The sequence below is a fragment of the Accipiter gentilis genome, chromosome 26, assembly GCF_929443795.1.
Source record: "Accipiter gentilis chromosome 26, bAccGen1.1, whole genome shotgun sequence".
Classification (NCBI taxonomy): domain Eukaryota; kingdom Metazoa; phylum Chordata; class Aves; order Accipitriformes; family Accipitridae; genus Astur; species Astur gentilis.
The window spans coordinates 18,248,052-18,268,304 of record NC_064905.1 but is presented as its reverse complement, the minus strand read 5'-3'; the positions used below and the strand labels follow the sequence as shown (position 1 = coordinate 18,268,304).

Genomic DNA, 20,253 nt, shown 5'->3' with positions numbered 1-20,253 from the left:
TTGAAAAAAGTGTAAATTTTCATTTCTCACACTGGAAGTCTTTGTAGTGTTCTTATGTGGGAACAGGGTGGAGAAATGCCTGTTTCAAGAGCACAACCCCACTGTCTTGACTGCAATAGCTTAGTTTGAAAATGTTGGGTTGACTTCCAAACCCATTTTGCAACCAATTAGCCAAGAAAATACTATGCAGTGAGCTGAAATCTACACTATTCTAATTTATGTGAGTGTAAATCTCAACTAGTCCACTTGATCTATTTACAATGTAATTCTTTCTATGCACCTTCACCATGGAATAAAAGAAATGCTGTGTTTTGCAGAACAGTCCTGATCAAACAGTAATCAAACTGTGTGAAGTACCAGCAGATCATTCATGTCTGCTTTCTTCCACAGAGTTTAGCCAAGTTTAAAGCAAATACTTCCACTTACTAATAATGTCGATATTTAAATAGTTGTGTTTGAACGGTTGAAGTATATCAGCAGATTTTTTTCTCAGATCCTTGGTTGGCTTGTGTTGTGTTTGGTTGATGAAATACACATCAGCATTTCTGCTAAAAGGGAATACCTAATACAAGTCTGTATGACTGTAGGTAATTTTTGGTCTAATGGATTAGATTGTAATTTACAGCCCTGGGACAGGAGAGACACCCTGAAACTTCCTTCACAAGTCTACAACATATTACATTTTTTTTCACTTCTTCCCTCCCTCCCCACCGAAGCGAGCCAACCTCCATCGTCATTGATGAGTCAACATCTTCTCCCCAAACTCCTTCAAAGCATTTTACTCTCACACCTATTTATTGGGGGAAAATTTGGTACATTAGTCTCTCAGTATGACTGCTTTTCTAGATAAACAGCAAAAAGAACCCTCTCAAACTCCATTACTATAAATATTTATATTAACACTCCTAAACATATTTGTACAAATCTTTTGCATGCTCGTTATTGGTCATCACCTCTTGCCTAGAAACAAGGAATAAGGTGACTTTTACGTCCCTAGATAAAAACCAATCCCTTGTGCCCAAACCATTTGTAAATACATGCTGAAGACAAGGACTTGATAGCCCCAGCAGTGCAGGACTGCCTCTGTTAGCCAGAAGGAAATGGTAAAGGAAGAAAGATAGAGAAAGCAATCTTTGCTATTTAGTACAGGACATAATTGTTGTGTTTTACTTAGGCAGTTTTCAGAAACAAAATGGATAGTTTAGCATCACTGTTAAAATATTTATACCAGTTAGTGGCCTCAGTCCCCACAGATTACTCCGCAGAACACTGTTCAGTTAATGCCCATTACAAGTGCTGGGTACCTGCGCAAGTGTTTCTTTTCCAGATGAAAGATTATGACTAGAATCAAGGGAACCATTAAAGCTTCCTCAAATCAAATTATTCAGAATAATTGGCCTAATTGGTAACTTTATCCAGCTTCACATATAGGTTTTTATCATTAATTAATATTACTCATACATAGTTTTACATAGTTTTACTCATTTGGATTTACTCATCAAAATTTAACATCAATACCCTAAGCCATTCCACGGATTACTTTTTAAAGAAGAGTTGATTATCAAATTTACTGAATCCTTTCGGGATGAAACTTATCAACCAAACTGCAATCTTCTGTTAACCCCATAAAAATCAAACCACCCAATTCTGCCATTGGCTACCTTGTGGCCACATTGGCCAGCAGAGGATTGAGACTGGGGATGCTATCGTCCTGAAGGATAACTGTGAGTATAGTGTCTGACTCTTGCTATCAGAAAAGTAGAATTATATATACTAAGTGTGTAGATTTGTGGATACAAGCTATGATCAGCCATGGCACACGTAATAGGAAATTATTTTTAATCCTTTGCAATGACACGCACAAAAGAGCTTGCTGGTTATTAGCTTACAAGAAAATAATGGCACTTCGTTCCTTTAATGTAATGACTGCTTTTTTCTGAAAATGACAGGCATAGCAAATATTGTACTAAAGGCCTGTAAGCCTACAGATATTTTAGTGTCCTGCTTTTAATGTCCAAAAACTGGGGGGGAAGAGGGGGAATGGGAAAAGTACATTCCAGCTCTGTAGTGAATTAAAAAAATAGTAAAATTAAAAGGGCCAGAGTGTGAAAACATATCCTTGCATCTTTAAGGAGCATCAAAGGAATAATGAAATCTAAAATGCACAAGGCTACTTTTGGAGAGAGATTGAAAGATATATTGAAAAAGTTTTTCAGCGTACTGCACCTGGAGAAATCAGACTCAACTGTTAGTTGCACCCAAGTAAATTCAGAACCTTGGAAAAGCAGAATCAGGCCCATAGTCTAATTTTAATAGTATGGTCTAAATATACTGAAATGTGGGGTGTGAACTGGACAGCCTGATAAATGAAAAAATCTAGACAAAATACCGGTTTAACGAAAGGATTAATTTCTGTAGATACCTCTGTACAGTGTAAGAGAAACCTGCCAGAAGCATGGCCTCGCTGTTCCCAAATAAAAAGCTGCCACTGGAAAGCTGCTGGTGTTTGCACAACGTAAAATTTTATCTGGAGCTCCGAATCCTCAGTTCTACAGGATGCCTTGCCGGACCTTCTACAAAATTTGTTAATCATGAACACTTGGAGAGCATTGATCCATGGCCGCTCTGATTAAATAATTATTCTGAAGACCGCTTATGAGGGCTGACAGGTGACGGGTCTGGAAGAACCGCACTAGATCTACATTCAAATGAGTGCCGCTGGCCCCCGCCCAGAACATTCCTCTTTCCTTGCCCGTTCTTTCAGCAGGTACAGTTCCAGCTGTTTAATTTTCTGAGGAATGAGTAAAGTTTAAATTAGATTCAGATTGGTTTCACTTTGGCTTAAGCTGTCAGCAAGTAAACATCTAGGCCTGGGAAAGGGGGTCTGCTTCCCAGCCAGCCTTTTCTCCTTTTTTCTGCTTTTTTACTCACAGACTTGTGCTTTGGGGAGATGATAATAATTGCTTCTACAAAAGCTTACAACTACCCTACAATACACCCTGTCAGCCTGGCCGCTTTCAAAGCTTTCTCAGCCACAGTTCCAAATCTGTCATTTTTTTAAAAAAAAAAAAAAAAAAAAAAATTCCTTTCACACAAGCCATTTTTATCCTTTTCAGAATTGCTCAGCTTATGGTCTTCATAATACCACAGGATGGTTTTGATCTCCCTTGCTGCCTTTTTTTTTTTTTTGGATGTTAAATAATTTAATAGTGCAAATATTTTTAAAAAATCGGGACGTTTTCAATAAATCATATCCCTGAATACACAAAACTCAATCCTCCCTCTAAAAGACTTTAAAAATACACAAATGCGCATGAAGGACTGAGAAAAGAATTGACATTTCTTTAAATGATTTTTCAAAGTACGCATTAGTAGGGGATTTTCACAACTCCATTCCATACTTTTTGAAGTTATTGATTCCCACAGTATCTAAGTGGCCAGGTGCTCATTAGTATGTTCTTCTCATACTTTTCTTTATACTGTTAAATGAAGTTATGTAGCTATAGGAGGTACATGTCACAGTAGATAAACAACAGACAGTGCATCATTTGAGCCTTTGTTAATCTACAGCCTTCCCTGACACTCAGCTCGGCTTAGCTATCCTCTTTTTAATCCCGGAGAAATTTGCTTTGTGCTTTAGCAACACCCCAGCTCTTCAGTCCAGAAGCAGAGGCCATAATGGCTGAAACACCAGTGCCTACCTCAGCCAAAAAAACCCAAAGCTTGTTAAAAATTAAGCCGCTCCACCACTTTGCCAGTGTAAATCCCAGCAAGTTCCTGAGCACCGGTTTTGTAAGGGAAGAGTTTCTTCGTCATTTCACACCCAGTGAAGGTGCCGTCATTTGGGGAGTTTCCACAGTCCCCGTTGCTCACACCGCAGGAGACAGTTGTCTCACCAGAAGGCAAAGCCCTGCTTGTGAAGCACCTCCTTCACCTTCAAAGTCACCTCCAGGGAGAAGTGTATTTCGAAGTGCCTTCGTTAATGTGATGCATCTGAGCGCCGATGAACCAACCCAGACAAGTGTGTTTGCTGATGCACCGATTGCCGTTCATTCCTGTGAAGTTAATGGCACTGCACCGGTGTAAAACTGGTTCCAATAAAATCCTATTCAGATCTTAAATGCATTCAAATTTGATTCTCAAAATACGTTGCATTTCCTGACTAAAATTACTCCTTCACTTGAGTGTTTCATATTGCCCTGAATGCTGCATTATTATGCCGTATTCCCTGGCGGGATTTATGCATTTCTTGATTTTGCAAGGTGCAGTAGTGCAGAGATAGTTCTGATTTTCTTTCAGGGGATCTTTGCAATCCACTGGGGAGCTGTGTTCTCTCATTTGCACTTTCTTATTGAATTTCAATCAGTTTTCCCAACAATTTGCTGGAAGAATTCCTGTGGGACATCTTCAAATGCTTCTAGCTCCATGCTGTCCAACAACTCCTTATTTTCTCTTCTAGGGTTGTCTGTGTTTTCTCATTTAGGAATAATTCACCACATGACAACATTTTACATTAATGAAGCCCTGGTGGTATCAGATGTGATAACATTCAGTAGGGAATACAGAAAATAAGAACAGGGATATACACAGTATAAAATAAAAATCAGCTGATGTGCAAAAAAGTTAATGAGGGGGAAAAATAGTTTCTGCTAGCATATGCTGACTCACGAGTATCTCTCTCTCCATCCTGCTCAGGCGTGGGCAAATTGGATTTATCTATCACTTTTCAAGGGTTCCTGAGGAAGCGAATAAAGATGGTGGACGCCGGTAAAAATGAAGTGAATCTACTCAATTGCTTCCCCCCTTTTTTTGTATGATAGAGTACCAATTCCTAGCAAAAAGGAGTGTTTCTAATAAATTCCTGGGTCCCTCTTGCAGCTTTTAGGCAGTATCCTAAATCACAGCAGGGACCCTGAGAAGGATGTGGGGTAGTTCTTTTTCCTATGGGAAAGCAGATCAGTCATTGTGCTCACTGGCCCTCTGGAAATGCCCTGTGATATATAGGCTGCATAATAAGCGTGCTGCTTTTGCATTTCTGTACAATGTTCTGCAGTTAGTTTCTTCAGGTAGCAGCAGTGATCGTTACCGTAAGGATGGATAGCCCAAACTTTACCTCCAGAATAGGCATCTACCAGTTCAGCACACGGTGGCATTTACATCTTGCTAGCCATAAAGATAATACCTTTTCTCATTAAAACAAACAAAAAAAACCACTAACCATCTGGGAGCTCATGAATTTTAGATTTGAACAAACTTACAGAGATGGAGTAGTGTCAGAAGAACAGAACTGTGTAAAAGAAGTAGTTTTATCCTATGAACTGCTCGAGAATTCATGCATTTTAAAAGAATGGTATCAAATAATAATGAATATCCCTGTTTACTATGACACTTTACAAAAATGATCTACTTGCATTGGGGTTTTTTCCTAATTCAGTTTAGATCCATCTGTGATTGCACAAGGAACTGTAAAAACTGGAAGTCTTTTACATTTCATTTCATATATAGCCATATTTTCAACTTAGTTTTTGAGAAGCGTTGCGTGTGCTTACGCTCTAACATTGGCATTCTGTGAAATCATCTTAGGTTTTTACTTTTTTCTCTACATACAATCTTTTAATTTAGATTCTTGGCTGTTGCTTTCCCGCTGTGATTGAACATAAATAGATCTGCCCATTTCTTCTCAAATACTGTCAAATTACTAATTTTACTACCTGAGTTTTGCTCCTTCAAGCTCAAGGCCATTTTCATTATGGAAGCTAGCAGCTGCCCTTATCATCAACAGCTCAAGTTATTTCCAGCAATTGTAATTCAGAACATTTTTACTGAAGATCAGAATCTACAATTTCTCTCTGTTCAGCTCTAGAAAGTGGAGCAAAACAACCTCCTGGATGTGGAAATTTCAGCAGGTTGTCTTAACAGTTTCAGCTGTGGCTTTGGAAAGTCTGTAGGAAGCAATTCCATCTAAAGCTCAAGTGTACACACTATGGTAGCCTATACTGTTTGCCCAAAAATAACCATCCCTCAGCTGCCTCATTTTAAGCCCAGTGAGTTTTGTTTCTACCCTTATTCTTCCAGCTTTGCTTATTTATTATTTCAAGTGCCTAAGAGTACAATATCTGCTAAGCTGTTAGCAGCGAAGTCCGGTATTTGTGAAGACTTCCCAAGGACTGTGAGCTGTGGGTCTGCTTTAAACGCTGCTTTACAATCAAACGAATGTTCAGTTTTTCTAAGAACTCAGCCCTCTTGCGAAGACTGGCCAATGCTTGACAAGCCACGACCACAGCTAACTGGAGTGCCTTCTCCGAGACTCAGCGCAGAAGACGCTGGGCGCGTACATATGTCTGCCGAGTCAAGGGCGTCTGTTCAGAGTAGGCTCTGTAAAAATCAGAGAGGAAGGAAGGGAGACAAGAGGAGAGGTGATGACTTTACTAAGACTTCTTCCATCCAGAGCACAGCATGAACTTCTGGAAAAGTCCATTCAGTTAGACATTTTTATTTGCTCTGGTTTAGTCTTCAGTTGCTACAATTCTCTCTATTCCTCCTTTCAGATGATATGACAGAATTTGAATGAGAACATTAGGGTGGGCTGCCAAATGAATTTTGGGAGGCTAAGAACCGTACAGGAGATTACATTTTAATTAGTACCTGACACGTCCAAAATGTCACGAGGGACGTTACTCCGACAAGCCTTCCTACCGAGTTCTGACAGACCCCCAGCATCATTACAGTTTGACCGTGTTTAAAAGAAGCCTCTGGGCTTCCGAAGCACCTAGCAAAGATGAACTTTGCAGGGCTTTCACAATTAATGCAAGCACAAAAGGAGCTAGCGTTAAGTACTATGAAAGCAGATGTACGCTTTGCCTACAGCTTTAGAGAGTGAGCTTTGTAGCTCTAAATCTTTGTTTAGACAGTTCTAGCTGAGCTTTGTGTTTTAAATGTACCATTTTAAGGAAGCTTCAGATCAAAGCCTATTTCGTCTTCCCAATAACTCAGCTGCTCCTGTAATCATCTCAAAGTCGGAACTGCAGGATCTTGGCATCTGCTGCTGTATTTATAAGACGAGGCAAAACAAGAGACAGAAGGATTAGAGGTGGTTATCAGCAAAGGTGTCAACCCCGTGGAAGAATAGCCAATGAATGCCAAAAATGCAGTGCGACAAATACACCCGCGTAGAACTTTGTCATGAAATGTTGGTGACTACAGGAGCAATTTTAAATGAAAGACCTTCATTTAACGAACCAGCAAAGCATGTTTAGAATGCAATACCTTTGCTTATAGTAATAGTAAACAGTCCTTTCCTTTCTACTTCATAAAATTATTGGCATAATACTTCATTTTTTATTGTTATAAGAAGTTGTCTGAAGCCTCAATGAAAAGATCAAATTAGAGCGTTGCCCCTTCCAAACAAGAACGGTGAAATATTTGTGAGGGTAATTATTGCCGTAATTGCATCACCAAAATATCACAGATAAAACACCTGGAGTCATCTACAAGTCACATATACGTGTACGTGTTTATATGCATATGTGTGTAGTTGTATTTGAAGTAGAGGGTCAGCACAGCACTGAATTTATCTTGATGTTTACTTACAAATCAGCTCCTGCAGCAGCAGTTTTTAGAACATGCTTTGTATTCTACATGACTGGGAGCAGACACACTCCCTGAAGCCTGAAAGCTGATACATTTTTTTTTTACTTTAGTTTTAAAACCTCTTGTGATAATCTACACACATATAGAAACAATTAGAGCAGGGTGAAGTTGTTGACTTACCTACAAGAGAGAAAATGTAGTGATGTTTGTCGGAGGAAGCATGATTAAAATTGACACATTTTGGTTTTATGGGTAGAATAATATAAAAGTTAGTACAAAAGATGAGCATTGTCTCCTGTCAACTTCCGTGCTATCATACCTTTACATCAAAGCTTTTTAGATAGTGTTATTACGGTGTTTTAAATATGTGTTTTACCATATAACTTTGTCAGGCTAGTCTTCAAAAATACAAAAAGGAGACCTCTTTTTCCTTCTGAATTGTTGAAACTATGCCTGTCCTATTTGTAACTGGAAGAATATAACACCACTATTGGGCAATGTCATGTAGGTTTGTGCTATATCACATTTTAATCAAAACTAAATGGACTTGTCCTCCAGGCTCACAGGACAAATGACTGAACTGCTTGTTACAACTAATATGTCTTACAAATACAGCTGGTTTTCTGCTTGTGAGCCAAGCAGCGCTAGTCTCCATTGATTCATCCACTCCCTCTAGCTGCTCAGGGAACTCCAAGTCTGAAATTCAGACTATGGATTGAGACGGACTCTCTTGCAACGTTTGCCATTTCTTATTCACATTACGTGGCTGGTCACCTCGATCGCAACATGTTGGTTCTGCTCCATGGCAGGACACTTGCATCTTTTTAAGCAGGTGACTCAAAATTAGTGACGTGTTCCTAAGCTGAATTCTGTCATGGCAGATTTTCTTCATGTGGAAAGGACACTAACCTCAGTAGCTAAATATGCGGTTTTTTAAAGATTCTACTTTATTTCTTTTGTTTTAATTTCTCTGCATTTGCAGTTTACTTTCCTCTACAGTACAGAAACAGTTCAAACTAGTCCAGCTTTCAGGGAATCTTCACATACTCCACTTTGGCATTCAGGGAATAGGGAATATGCTCCTCAATCTCTACCTAAGAGGCTATTTAGTATTGTATAACAATAACGTAAACCCAAAGAACCAGTCTTTCCACGTGTAATTGGTAGTCATGTAGTAGTATTTGTAAGAATTATTATTACAATAATAACAGTAGTAATGATAAGGCAACAGATACATGCCAGGTAGATGACAGAGAAGTCAAATGACATAAAAAGTTACACACGCTCTGTGAATCTGGTTGCATAGCTTGCTTATTGTGAAATACAGGGTAATGTATCACTGCAACTTTTTCCTGGACAATATGGACTCCTGGCTTGTCACATAGTACCAGAACGTTACGGCAGCAAGTGAGACATTCACGCAGTAATGCAGTAATGTACTTCTTTAGTACTAAGTTTTGTTTAGAGTTAACTGCACCATGAGTTATAAGGCTTGTTTTGTTAGCAGCTGGAGATTTTACAATATTGTTTTGCTAGGCTGGAGTAAAAATGGGATGTGAGAGAACATTCAATATTGATTTAACCTCATGCGTCTACAGGTAAGTTCAGTTTAATGTTGATTTCTGGCACTGAGCACTTTTGAAAGTCCCCCCTGAAAGAGTGACATTAAATATTTTACTGTGGTGGTTTAACCCCAGCCGGCAGCTAAGCCCCACACAGCCGCTCGCTCACTCCTCCCCTGGGTGGGACTGGGGAGAGAAGCAGAAGGGTAAAAGAAGTGAGAAAACTCATGGGTTGAGATAAAGACAGTTTAATAGGTAAAGCAAAAGCCACTTGCACAAGCCAAGCAAACCAAGGAATTCATTCCCCACTTCCCACGGGCAGGCAGGTGTTCAGCCATCTCCAGGAAAGCCGGGCTCCATCACACGTAACGGTGACTTGGGAAGACAAACGCCCTAACTCTGAACGTCCCCCCCTTCTTCCTCTTCCCCCAGCTTTCTGTGCTGAGCATGATGTCGTACGGTCTGGAATATCCCTTGGGTCAGCTGGGGTCAGCTGTCCCGGCTGGGTCCCCTCCCGAATTCTCGTGCCCCCCCAGCCTGCTGGCTGGTGGGAGGAGAAGCAGAAAAGGCCTTGACTGTGTGTAAGCACTGCACAGCAATTACTAAAACATCCCTGTGTTATCGACACTGTTTTCAGCACAAATCCAAAACACAGCCCCATACCAGCTACTGTGAAGAAATTAACTCTATCCCAGCCAAAACCAGCATATATACCATTCATTTTCACCACCAATGTATATAGATTAGTATCTGTAAAGCTGAAAAAGTCCATAATGGAAGCATGCCTATAAAACCCTGAGCCTTTACAGCATGCTAATGGCTTTCCATGAGGTCAGATTAATGTTTTCTGCTTGGTGAAAATAGGTATTTAGCAACAGTGCTTTCAGTTTGTTAGGAATAAATAACTGCTGGATGAATTGCTTCACCCTTGGGAATAAATCTGCACTTTCAGTGCTTGCTATTAAATCACTTCTGCAGGATGATTCTTAACATCTGCAGATTCAGATCTGAGGATGTCAGCTGGATCCAGCAGCAGAGATCCTCATCCTGCGTTCGCATTGCCGTGACGCAGAGAAGCGACGGATTCTGCCGCTGCTCGTGGTCCCGCTGCCACGTCAGGCGCAGGGCACTGGGCACTGTGATCAAGTTGGCGAGCTGGGCGTTAACCAGCCTGCCTTGCCATCCCCATTTGTAACAGCAGCAATACCAACCTGCTGCAGGCAGGGAAGGTGTGGGCTGTGAACGGACGTCACTGGAGCACGTCAGCAGCGACGGATCCGGGATTTAATGTTATGTGGGAACCTGGTATCAGAGGGCTGCTAAGGCAGAACTTTTGGTGGCATCAATAAAATAACAAGGATAAAGTCTTTGGGGTTTTCCCTTTTTAAGAGGTGTAGGTAATGAATTGAAGCCAGATTGTCTTATCTTGAAGAAAATACACACAGAAGTAAAAATCCATATTTGCATGTGTTTGCACTTGTGTCTTTTTCAGAGCACTAGAGTTTTAAGTGGCTGTTGACAGTTGACTGGACAGATTTCAGTTGCTAGAGAGGGGCTATAGAGAGATTCCTCCCTTGGTGTGTCTCTTTATCGCAGATTTTTTAATCAGTGCTTCAAGTCATGTTAATATCCATATTGTTTGCAACCTAAGTATTCTCTCCTTATAGATCTTCAAGTAGCAAGAGACCCATTATCACATCTATTCCTCCTACAGCTCTATTCTTCTCATCTGAGAAATGTTACTTGAAACTTCTATTAATAGTAGAGAGGTACATTTGCACTGTATTTTTCATGAAGAGGGTTCTTAAAAAATGCTTTATAACTTATACTAATGCAAATTTATATATCAGGATCTTAGATCTGGGGTTCCTCAGAGCTATGCTTCCTAATTGTTTGATATGTAACTAATGGGGTCTACCACAAGAAATAAATCATTAAGTGCTCTGGTTCCTGGATACCCAGCTGGAGGCTGAGCCTGACTTTGTGTGCATTAGACTCTTGCCCTCTGAATGTCAATCCACTCTGAAGTGTCTAAAATAACATGTCCCAAACCAAACAAATTCAGAATTATTAGGAACGTCTGAAAATGTTCAAATAAAATAAATAAAATAGAATGCAGTTTCATTAGGTAGACAGAATCTTTTTAACCACGCATAGTAGCATTAAAATACAATTTAATACAAGAAATGTAAAATAATACTTCCTCTATTTTAATGTTCAGTAGAAAGTAAGATTGAGAGCATGAAACGCTTGAATAGAAATTTAACTGAACTTTGCATTAAATTTTTGAAGTCTCGTGAAGAAATTTGTTATTCACTACATATTAACAGCACAGTTGGTTCCTGTTTTACTCATGAAACAGCAGTTATTCTTGTGAAGAAAGACTGCAGTCCTAAGAGAGAACCTCAACATAATATCCACTCTTGAATTATCCTGAAGCAACATACTTAAGGAATATCTCAGTTATTCACAAAAAAACCTCTCCAGAATGCAGAAAACTCCAGTTCTGGGCTTACTGTCAAGTTGTGCCTCAGACTGAATTCCAAAGGAAATCTGCAGGGTTTGTGGCATTTTGCACACTTGTTGGTGAAAACAAGAGAATGCATCACCCAGAGCCCGCTGTTAAAGACTGCCCTCGGAGCGAGTGAATGAGGCAGCCTTCGAGGAAGCTACAGCACAGAAGAGGCTGAAAGCCTATTCTTGCTCCATCAAAATCAAGAGAAATATTGTTAGGGAATGACAGAAGGATACAGGGGTCCTGTGTCCGTTTGAGCAGCCGTAGGGTATGACCGAGCTGAGGTAGGTCATGGATTGCAGCGCTTGGGTAACGGCAGAGAACTGGTGTAAGCAGGAGTGTACATGTGCGTGGTAAAAGCTGGTTCTTGACATGGTTAGCATTACAGACAAGCAAAAAAAACCCAAAAAACACTTCACTGTGAATGGCATGTTACAAATCCTGACGTGTTTGATTGGCTCGACTAGACAGAAAAATCGTTTCAAGTCTGATTTACCATTAATTAATCTACTTGTGTTCCACCTACACTGTGCATTCAATCCTGTTTTCTATTGCAATTTAAAAGCATGGATTCAAATTACCTCAGTCAATGCAGTTTAAACCAAATGACCACTTTGTGAAATTTATTTCAGAGACATTAGTTTTTCAGTGGGAAGGCCATTCTGCGTGGTGCTGAGGCCGGGAGAGGAGGTGAGCGAGCTCCAAGCTCCTGCCTGGCACTCTGCACTGGCAGGATGGCACTGCGAGTTTGAGAGCAAATACAGCATCCCTCAGAGCATTTGACTTACCTTAGGTTTCTGTGGTGTCTAGAGTTGTCTTTGTATTTGGAAGTACACAAATCTGAATAAGGAAAACAGCCCTAGAGGGTATTTTCTTTAATTTTTTTATTTTTTTTCCTGTGACTTGTTGACTGAAAGTCCATGAAGCTCAGTATACCTTTACAGAAGGCACGATGGGGGTGTCAGGATGGCACAGGAATGGCTGTTTGTAGTCCAGAGTTCCAGCCTTGGCTTCCTAAAGATGTCGTGTGCCACAATAAATATTTAATAGGTATCAGGTTTTCGCAATAAAACTACGTTACTCGTTTCTCGATCAACTGAATCCTCTTTTTTTTTCACCCACTTGATATAATCGGTAGTCAAAGCTGTGTTTATATGTGCAGTTTTGACTGGAGATACATTTGTGAAATACTCTGAACATATGGATAACCTGTCATATATGAGGTATGGGCTAAACAACACTTACTTGTTATGCATTATATTTCTCTTTTTTGCCTTTGCAAAACTGACTTTCAAAGGACGAGACGGCTACTTGGCAGAAGGAAAGAAAAGATACTGCCTGCTTTTAATTCTGAAAGATGATACAATTATTGCTACGCTCCTTCTCAGAAAACATTTGTGAAGACAGGTTATTGAGAAGAAGGCTATTATGGTCTCTCATGTTGCTGTAGTTGCCTAATAATATTTTGGCAAAAATTATGTCTCATGAAAATCAGCTGATGGCAATTCAACAGGGGATGCAGAAAAAGCATCTCGATCCCATGTAAAAAGCAGTATCTCCATCACTTCTAACATGTATTTAGGTGCCCAGCTCCTCTCGAAATTAGTGCACGATGGAAATTTCTTTATGGATCTAAATTCACAAAATAAGAAATCATTCGTGCCTGTCTAGAGCTAGTTCATTGCTGAATATTTATTACCTATAAAATTAGTTTTCTTCCTACCCCCTCAGTCCTTCAGGCAACATCTCCTGATGGGGGCTTGTTACAGGCAGGATGATAGAATTTGTTCTGGTATTATTTCTGTTGTGATTTTTCTCTGATAAAAGACTTTGTGAGTAACAGCCAAGGAACAATAGTGGCATGAGATGTTCCTTATAAAAAAGATGGCATGGTGGGCTCAAAAATGCTATCACTCTATCATTTTTGTCTTAGCTTGCAAAAATAGGATAGTTTACAATGAGTAAATATAATGTTAATTTAAGTGAGAAAATAAGCTTTTTCAGTAATGTAAGCCACTTTAAGGTTAATATTGTATTGTCTTCCATTTATTTGACATTAATTGTTTTTTTCTTTAAGACCTGATTTTTCCTTACCTGGACTCAGCCTTAGTAGGATAGTGACCTTCATATTTTTATCTTTAATAGGAAAACATATCAAACTCTTTCAGCATTACAGAAAAATGGGAAAATCTTTCTTTTTCACCCTCCCACCCCGCAAATGCTACAAAATTTTCCACTTAGAAAAAGCTATAATGTCCTATTTTTAACTTCAGAGTTATGTCTGACCCCAAAACCCCTGTGAGAACAAACAAATACTCACCAGAGCCATGAGGTATCGGCAAGTTCATTGCAGTCATTGGAGCAGTGAGTTTAGCTTGGGAAGACAAGCTGTGGGACTCAATTGTTCTTCAATAAGGTGGAAGGAGGAAAATTATAATGTGCAGTGAATTGGAGAAGACATATTGTGGCTTGCCCTGTGAAGGATGTCTGCCTCTGTGGCATAAAATCTTGCTCTGTATTCCAAGAAATGTCGTTTAAAATGTAGAATGAGCGCACAGCAGGAATAATAAAATTGTCTGAGCATGTGAATTTTAAGCACTAAACATGATACAGAAACAAGAATATTTTTTTCTGACAGAGACTGGTGACTAATGCAGCTTTCTTCCTTAAAAATATTTGCTTCTGCTGGACATTAATCTCTTGGCAGAAATTTCTGGAAAAATTAGATATTTCTCAGTAAAAATTTAGAAGAAAAGAAATGTTTTACCCAGCTAACAAAATGGAATTGGCAACCTTCAGAGGTGGCAAAGTCTCATTTGCAGTAGAACTAGAGCAACATAATGATTTTCTTTTTTATGTATATAAATAAGTATATATATTTCCTATTACTGTGATAATAGCCTTATACTAAGCCAAATGTGGTTATAAATTATTCCTAGCATCTTGTTCGAGTAGTATGTCTAGGCAAGTATGTCCCTCCTCCCCATCTGTTTCACCGATATTTTTCTCTGGAATCCTAAAAGGTGAAAACATTTAAGTGAAGTAGTCACGTAGCTCTGATTGAGAACCTGCAGGTAGCTCTGTGTGTCACTTCTTCCATCACAAATCATGTCAGCTACCGAGGAAGTACTCGAGTACAACTTTTAATTCATAGTGGCTTACATTTTCTTTTCAACTTGCATCCTTTTCCCTAACCTTCTCTTCTACCTCAGAGCTCTTAATGAGAAGGACTTTACAAGCATAAACAATATTTTTTCTAATAGACTATCTGGAGAAAGGTTTTGTGTTGGTGCTCTTGACTCAGTCTGGTGCTTTGTTCTTTTTTCTAGCTTGCACAGACAAAGAACTGAGGAATCTCGCTTCGCGACTAAAAGACTGGTTTGGTGCTCTTCACGAGGACGCAAATCGTGTCATCAAACCAACAAGCTCGGAGACGGCACAAGGCAGTAAGAAAACACCTTACCCGTTGAATATTGAGTGTTGTAGGCAGCTTCCCGGCCTGAGAGAGCATTCAGCTGAGCACAGCTGTTAGTGCTACAACCTCACGTCAAGCCGGTGCCAGCAAGTAAGCGGGTACGCAGGAGACCTGATCCTGCAAATAAACAGCTGCACCGTTTTCTGAAGGAGCTGCAGTCGTTCTGTACTCTCTCTGGCCCAAACTGCTCTAAAAACTGGCAGTCAGAGACAGAGAGACCTTTACAAGTTAATCGGGCAAATAACTGTGTCCGAAGGTCACGGAGGTCGCATCTATACTAATAAATAAAACTGCTGAGGGACTTTTCTCAAGCTCTGAGGTTAACTAGCATGACATAGTTCATGCCTGTACAGTTAAATTCCATGACCCTCCAAATCCAGGTGGCTGCATCCAAATCACTTCCTGGGGATGGACCGTGGCGTATGCTTACCCCACAGTTTATGGCCAAGCATTTTCTGACCCAGTGTCAGTGGCATGAGATGAAAACATGGCATACAAGCATAGGGAAAATTAAGCCAATGTTGGAAAAGACTCACTTCAAATTTTTTTTGCAATTTCCTGCTAACACCTTATATAAGAGCATGAATAATAAAAACATCCCCATCGCAGCCACAGAGCTAGAATAGTTAAATGGTGTGGAAAGCTGAAATCTATTGTGTCCCACGTATTTAATAACACCATCTTTGCTTCCTTTGATGCTTTTTTTTTATTATTAAGAAAGGAAGAAAGTGAACAGTTTAGAGGACATTTACTCTCTGTAGGTTAAGCCAACATGACTGATTTTGATGTCATTTACCCACCTGGGAGGGGAAAGATTCAGTTAACAGCATCAAAAGAGGTCATGTTCATCAGAGAGCAAATGCGAATTTATTTTCTGTAAGGACTCATTAATCCTTTTAAGTAGTATGTCCCAAAACACGTGGGCCCTTGGGTTGCGAAGTAGGATGCACAAGTTTTATCTAGGTGTGTGACTGACCTTCACTTCACTGCCCTGATTCTCTGGTACAAGCTGTCTAAAGCCAGGGTCCACACACATAGAATCTAAAGGGTTCAGTCAACTGCTCCCTTTTGTGGCTCTTTTGACCCAAGATCCTGGTTTCCCTGCGGTGTGAGACTGGAGCAGCTAAAGGTGCAGTACAGCAGACCCAGCACATCAGGATGGTCATTTACCGTTGGTCCGTGTCTCCACAGCTACTCTTCTTTTGGGCTACTTCTGAGCTTGTGTAGCAATACATCGCCTCTTCCTAAAGAGACAGAATATACCACAGGCTATATTGCTCATAACTGTAGTCAGAGCTCATTAATGCCAAGTAACTGTATCTTAAAACTACGTGGTGAAACAAGTCATGTTCTGTGTAAAAGATCTTTTTCATATGTCCCTTACTTTGCATAGTATTTACAACAAAGTCAGTATCTTTGAAACCATATGTCCTACTCATTTCTTAAACGGTACTCCAAAAAAGAGTATTATCATGCGGAGGAAGCCAAAACATAGTGCAAAAAGACAACTGGATGTACAGCTAATCCTGCCTTCAAGTTGGGAATTCATTTCAGACCCCATGACAGAAAGTGCCAGACTTAAAACTCTCTGAAGTCTTTTAGACCCAGAACCACATGAAATCTCCTTCTATCAGATTGTCGAAAGGATGTTTTTCATGCAGATGACCTGTGAGCTGCTCATGAGGACCTTACCAAAGGCCAAAGACTAAATTCATTCCTAAAGGTGTTGGGTCTTTTTTTTTTGCTGAAGCAATTTCAGTGAGAAAAACATTCCTAGTAATTCTGCAGTGTTTGCTCTGATTCACAGAGGAGCTGTTATCTTTTTTTAGTTTAGTTTGATTCCTGGCAGCTTTTATATGAAAGGCTGCCTTGATGATCTTAAACAGTTGATCTCACAATGTTCATTTTTAGACTGTTGACTTAGTTTGGCACCTTTTATTTTCTTATAGGTCAGTTTAAAAAAAAAGAGAGAGAGAGAGAGAAACTTTACCAGTTAAGAAGCCTAAATCGTTTTTGAATGCCACAAAACTTAGGCTTGTTTTTAAGAGTTTGCAACAGTATTCATGAATTAATCTGCATGTGCCAAATTCTGCAGCTCCGATTCTCTCTGGTAGCACTGAAAATAGGAACAGAGTAAGGACAGCAGTATTTGGCTTCCTCCAACTTCAAACATTTGTAAAAATGAAAGACATCTTAAACAGGGCTCAGAATTCAAAGCAAAGTTCACATACCCAAGCTGAAAAAAAGAATTTGTGTGAATCCTGGCAAACAGGACACACGCAGCTCTGGAAATACGCTCTGATGTACACATTGCCCTTTTTTTATTGCTCTGCATGTGTTGCCCTCCTCACCAGGCTGATCACTTCATTAAACTGAACTGGTTTGGTTATGCCTGTAGAGTCTTAAAAGGCATGCACATCCTCAAAGTAATCCATTTTGGGTATGCCCCTGTGGCGGTAAAAGGAACAGATGGTGGGATGCGATGACTACGATGCCTCGGACACATCAGCTGTCTAGAGAAGGTGTTCCAGCAGAGATTTCTTTATGCTACATTAAATTTTCAAGATGTTACTGTGAGTGTAAATAAGCTTTTTGAGTGTATTAAGTTCACCCCCAGGTGAAGAAAAAAGTACACTACTTTTTTTTTTTTTTTTTTTTTTTTTTTAACTTTCCTGAAAGGAAAAGGATGAGGGCAAGTCAGTGTGTTTGAAATCTCAAACGCTCATTCAATGAGCTATCTGCCAGATCCCAGCAAAGCACCATATGCCAGGAACTTTGTCTTCTGCAGGCTTTGTACAATTGAAATCTCCTCAATAAATAATATAAGCAATTCAGGGACATGCTTTGACACAAGGAAATAATAAAACTAATTAGGTAGTAAGATCAGATTCAAATTGCTCCTGAGCCCGTTGATAATTCATAACATCCCCGTATTGTATCTACACAGTCTCGTTGGTTGGAGTGGGAGTTGTTTTTCTTTTACCAGAGATCTATGCAATATAAAGAATTTTTTTCTGGGGAACATTTCTTCTCCTCCTTCCTTTATTTTAAGTGATGGGGGAAATTAGGTTAATTATTCCCCTGTTAATTTAATTGTAGTACACTTTAATAAAATAAAACTGGCTCATGTAAGTCAACTCTTGAAGGGGGGAAATAATTTTATGTGCCAGAAGGTGTGTTTATTTTTAATTAGGATTTTCACTTAAAGACTTTTTTAAATTTAATTCCATTTTAATTCAGAGGAGGTGGAGCGTTTTACGTAGTAATGGGATATAAGACTTTTCCATGTAGGTCACCAGTTTAATTTCCTTCCAGTTCTGTAGTGAATGAAAGTTGTTAGGACGCTGAGCAGCTGTCAGTCAGAATGAGAAACATGATGGTCTCAGTCCAGGTCCTTGCGAGCAGGTGTCCAAATGAGAGCAACCACCACCACAACTGACATTAATTGGCATCTGTGTTGGCAGCCTCTGCCAAGGAGCCAAGAGCAGGAGGGATACGGAGCCTGCACCGTTCTCTTGCGTCTTCCATAGGCACTGCAGCGCCGAACTGATGCGCAGAAAGATGCAGAAACATTCTCACTGAGGTTACTGTTATTCCAGGTCTGTTGTGCTAGAAGTTCAGCCTATTAACCAAGCACTTAATTCATTGCAGAATTACAGTGTGTGGTCTATTTCAGCCAGCATATTGCATCACGTTTATAAGCAAGTATATCAAAAGACTCTAAAATGGAGTTAATTCATTCAACATCACTTGGCCTCACCAAGTTGATGGGAGCACAGTGACCTCCCAGTGAAGGTAAGTGAGCTCCAAGAACCATTTTGCACCAGCTGCCCCAGTTACACAGTAAGTCAGAGCCTGCGTTGCATACTCGGGGCACACTTTGCTTTCATTCCTGTTTCTGGGTGCCAAGAGCATCCAGGATCGCTGGTTTTGGACTGCAGATGCAATGTTGTAAAAAGTGATTTACGGACAGTAGCTTTTACCAGGAAACAATACGAGGTGGAGGTAGATACTACTATTCACCGTCAACCACATATTGAGGGCCAGCTAAAGAGCTAACATTTTCACTGATAATAACCATCTAGCGAAGGGCTTTCCGTCACACCTACCACTGTAATATTTAGACTTCCAGACCAGACTGTCTAATAATCCAGCACTGACTGCTTAATAGTACAGCCTCTTAATAAACCTAATCTGGAACTCTGGTCACAACAGTGAAAGCTCCCTTGTTTATAAGAACTTACAATCAAAAACTCTTCAACTAATGTAATTAACTGTCTTTGTGAGTGACCTTTCATGATCATATCTTACATCCAAGCCCTGGCGGTATGTCACAGAGCAGCTTCCCATTCACATCAGTCACTATCTTGTGATCTGCTCAGACAGATCCGTACTGAGGGCACGCTGCTGTTGTATCCCTGAATGCGTGTTGTACACACAGATAAAGACTTCCCAGCAGGGCCGAAAACAAGACTCACAAATAACCCACAGGGGCAAAGTTCATGCCAGGATCTCCTCTTCCCTGTGTCCATCCTTGCCAGTTAGGAGGTGACCTTTAGAGACCCGCAGGGCTGAGCAACACGTACCGTACTCAACCGGTTGTACAACAGATCTTGTAGCTATTCACCTTGGCAGCAGTAAGTGCCGCGACAGGGGGTAAAAACCATCACCAGAGAGGGGATCTGTGCAGGAAAAGAGCAGCCAATGGAACCCAGCTGCTTTTCCCCTGGAAGCTGTTAAACTGGGATAGCTGAAGCATGTACCGATCCCAGCTCCGCTATGCAATTGAATGATCCACCCCTGCCTGTTTGACTCCTTTTAACTTGCCCCGTGGTGGGGAATCAGGCACAGCATATACCCGCACAAGGCAGGACTGTGTGCCCTGCTCCTCAGTGCTTTGTAAAGGCGAAGTCAAGGATTCTTAAATCCTTTCACTCAACAAGAGATTGCGCGGTGACCAAATCCTGCTTGCCTTCTTCAGATGAATAAAATAATTGAAGTCAATAGTCCTAATTGCTTCAGCAAGGCAAGCAGGCTTCCTCCCTACATCTATTCACATGGCCTTTTTCTTTTTCACTGTGCTCAAACTCGATTAGATAATGTTAGAGGAG

General features: G+C 40.2%; 1 protein-coding gene across 1 annotated transcript in view; it reads left to right on the top strand.

Moving 5' to 3' along the window:
- The window catches only part of SPOCK1 (SPARC (osteonectin), cwcv and kazal like domains proteoglycan 1), a 324,902-nt gene that overhangs the window by 291,198 nt on the left and 13,451 nt on the right, over positions 1–20,253 (top strand). Inside the window, exon 7 of the mRNA XM_049829957.1 lies at positions 14,997–15,113. Within this exon, the coding sequence (XP_049685914.1) occupies positions 14,997–15,113 (117 nt within the window). The remainder of the gene's footprint in view (positions 1–14,996; positions 15,114–20,253) is intronic.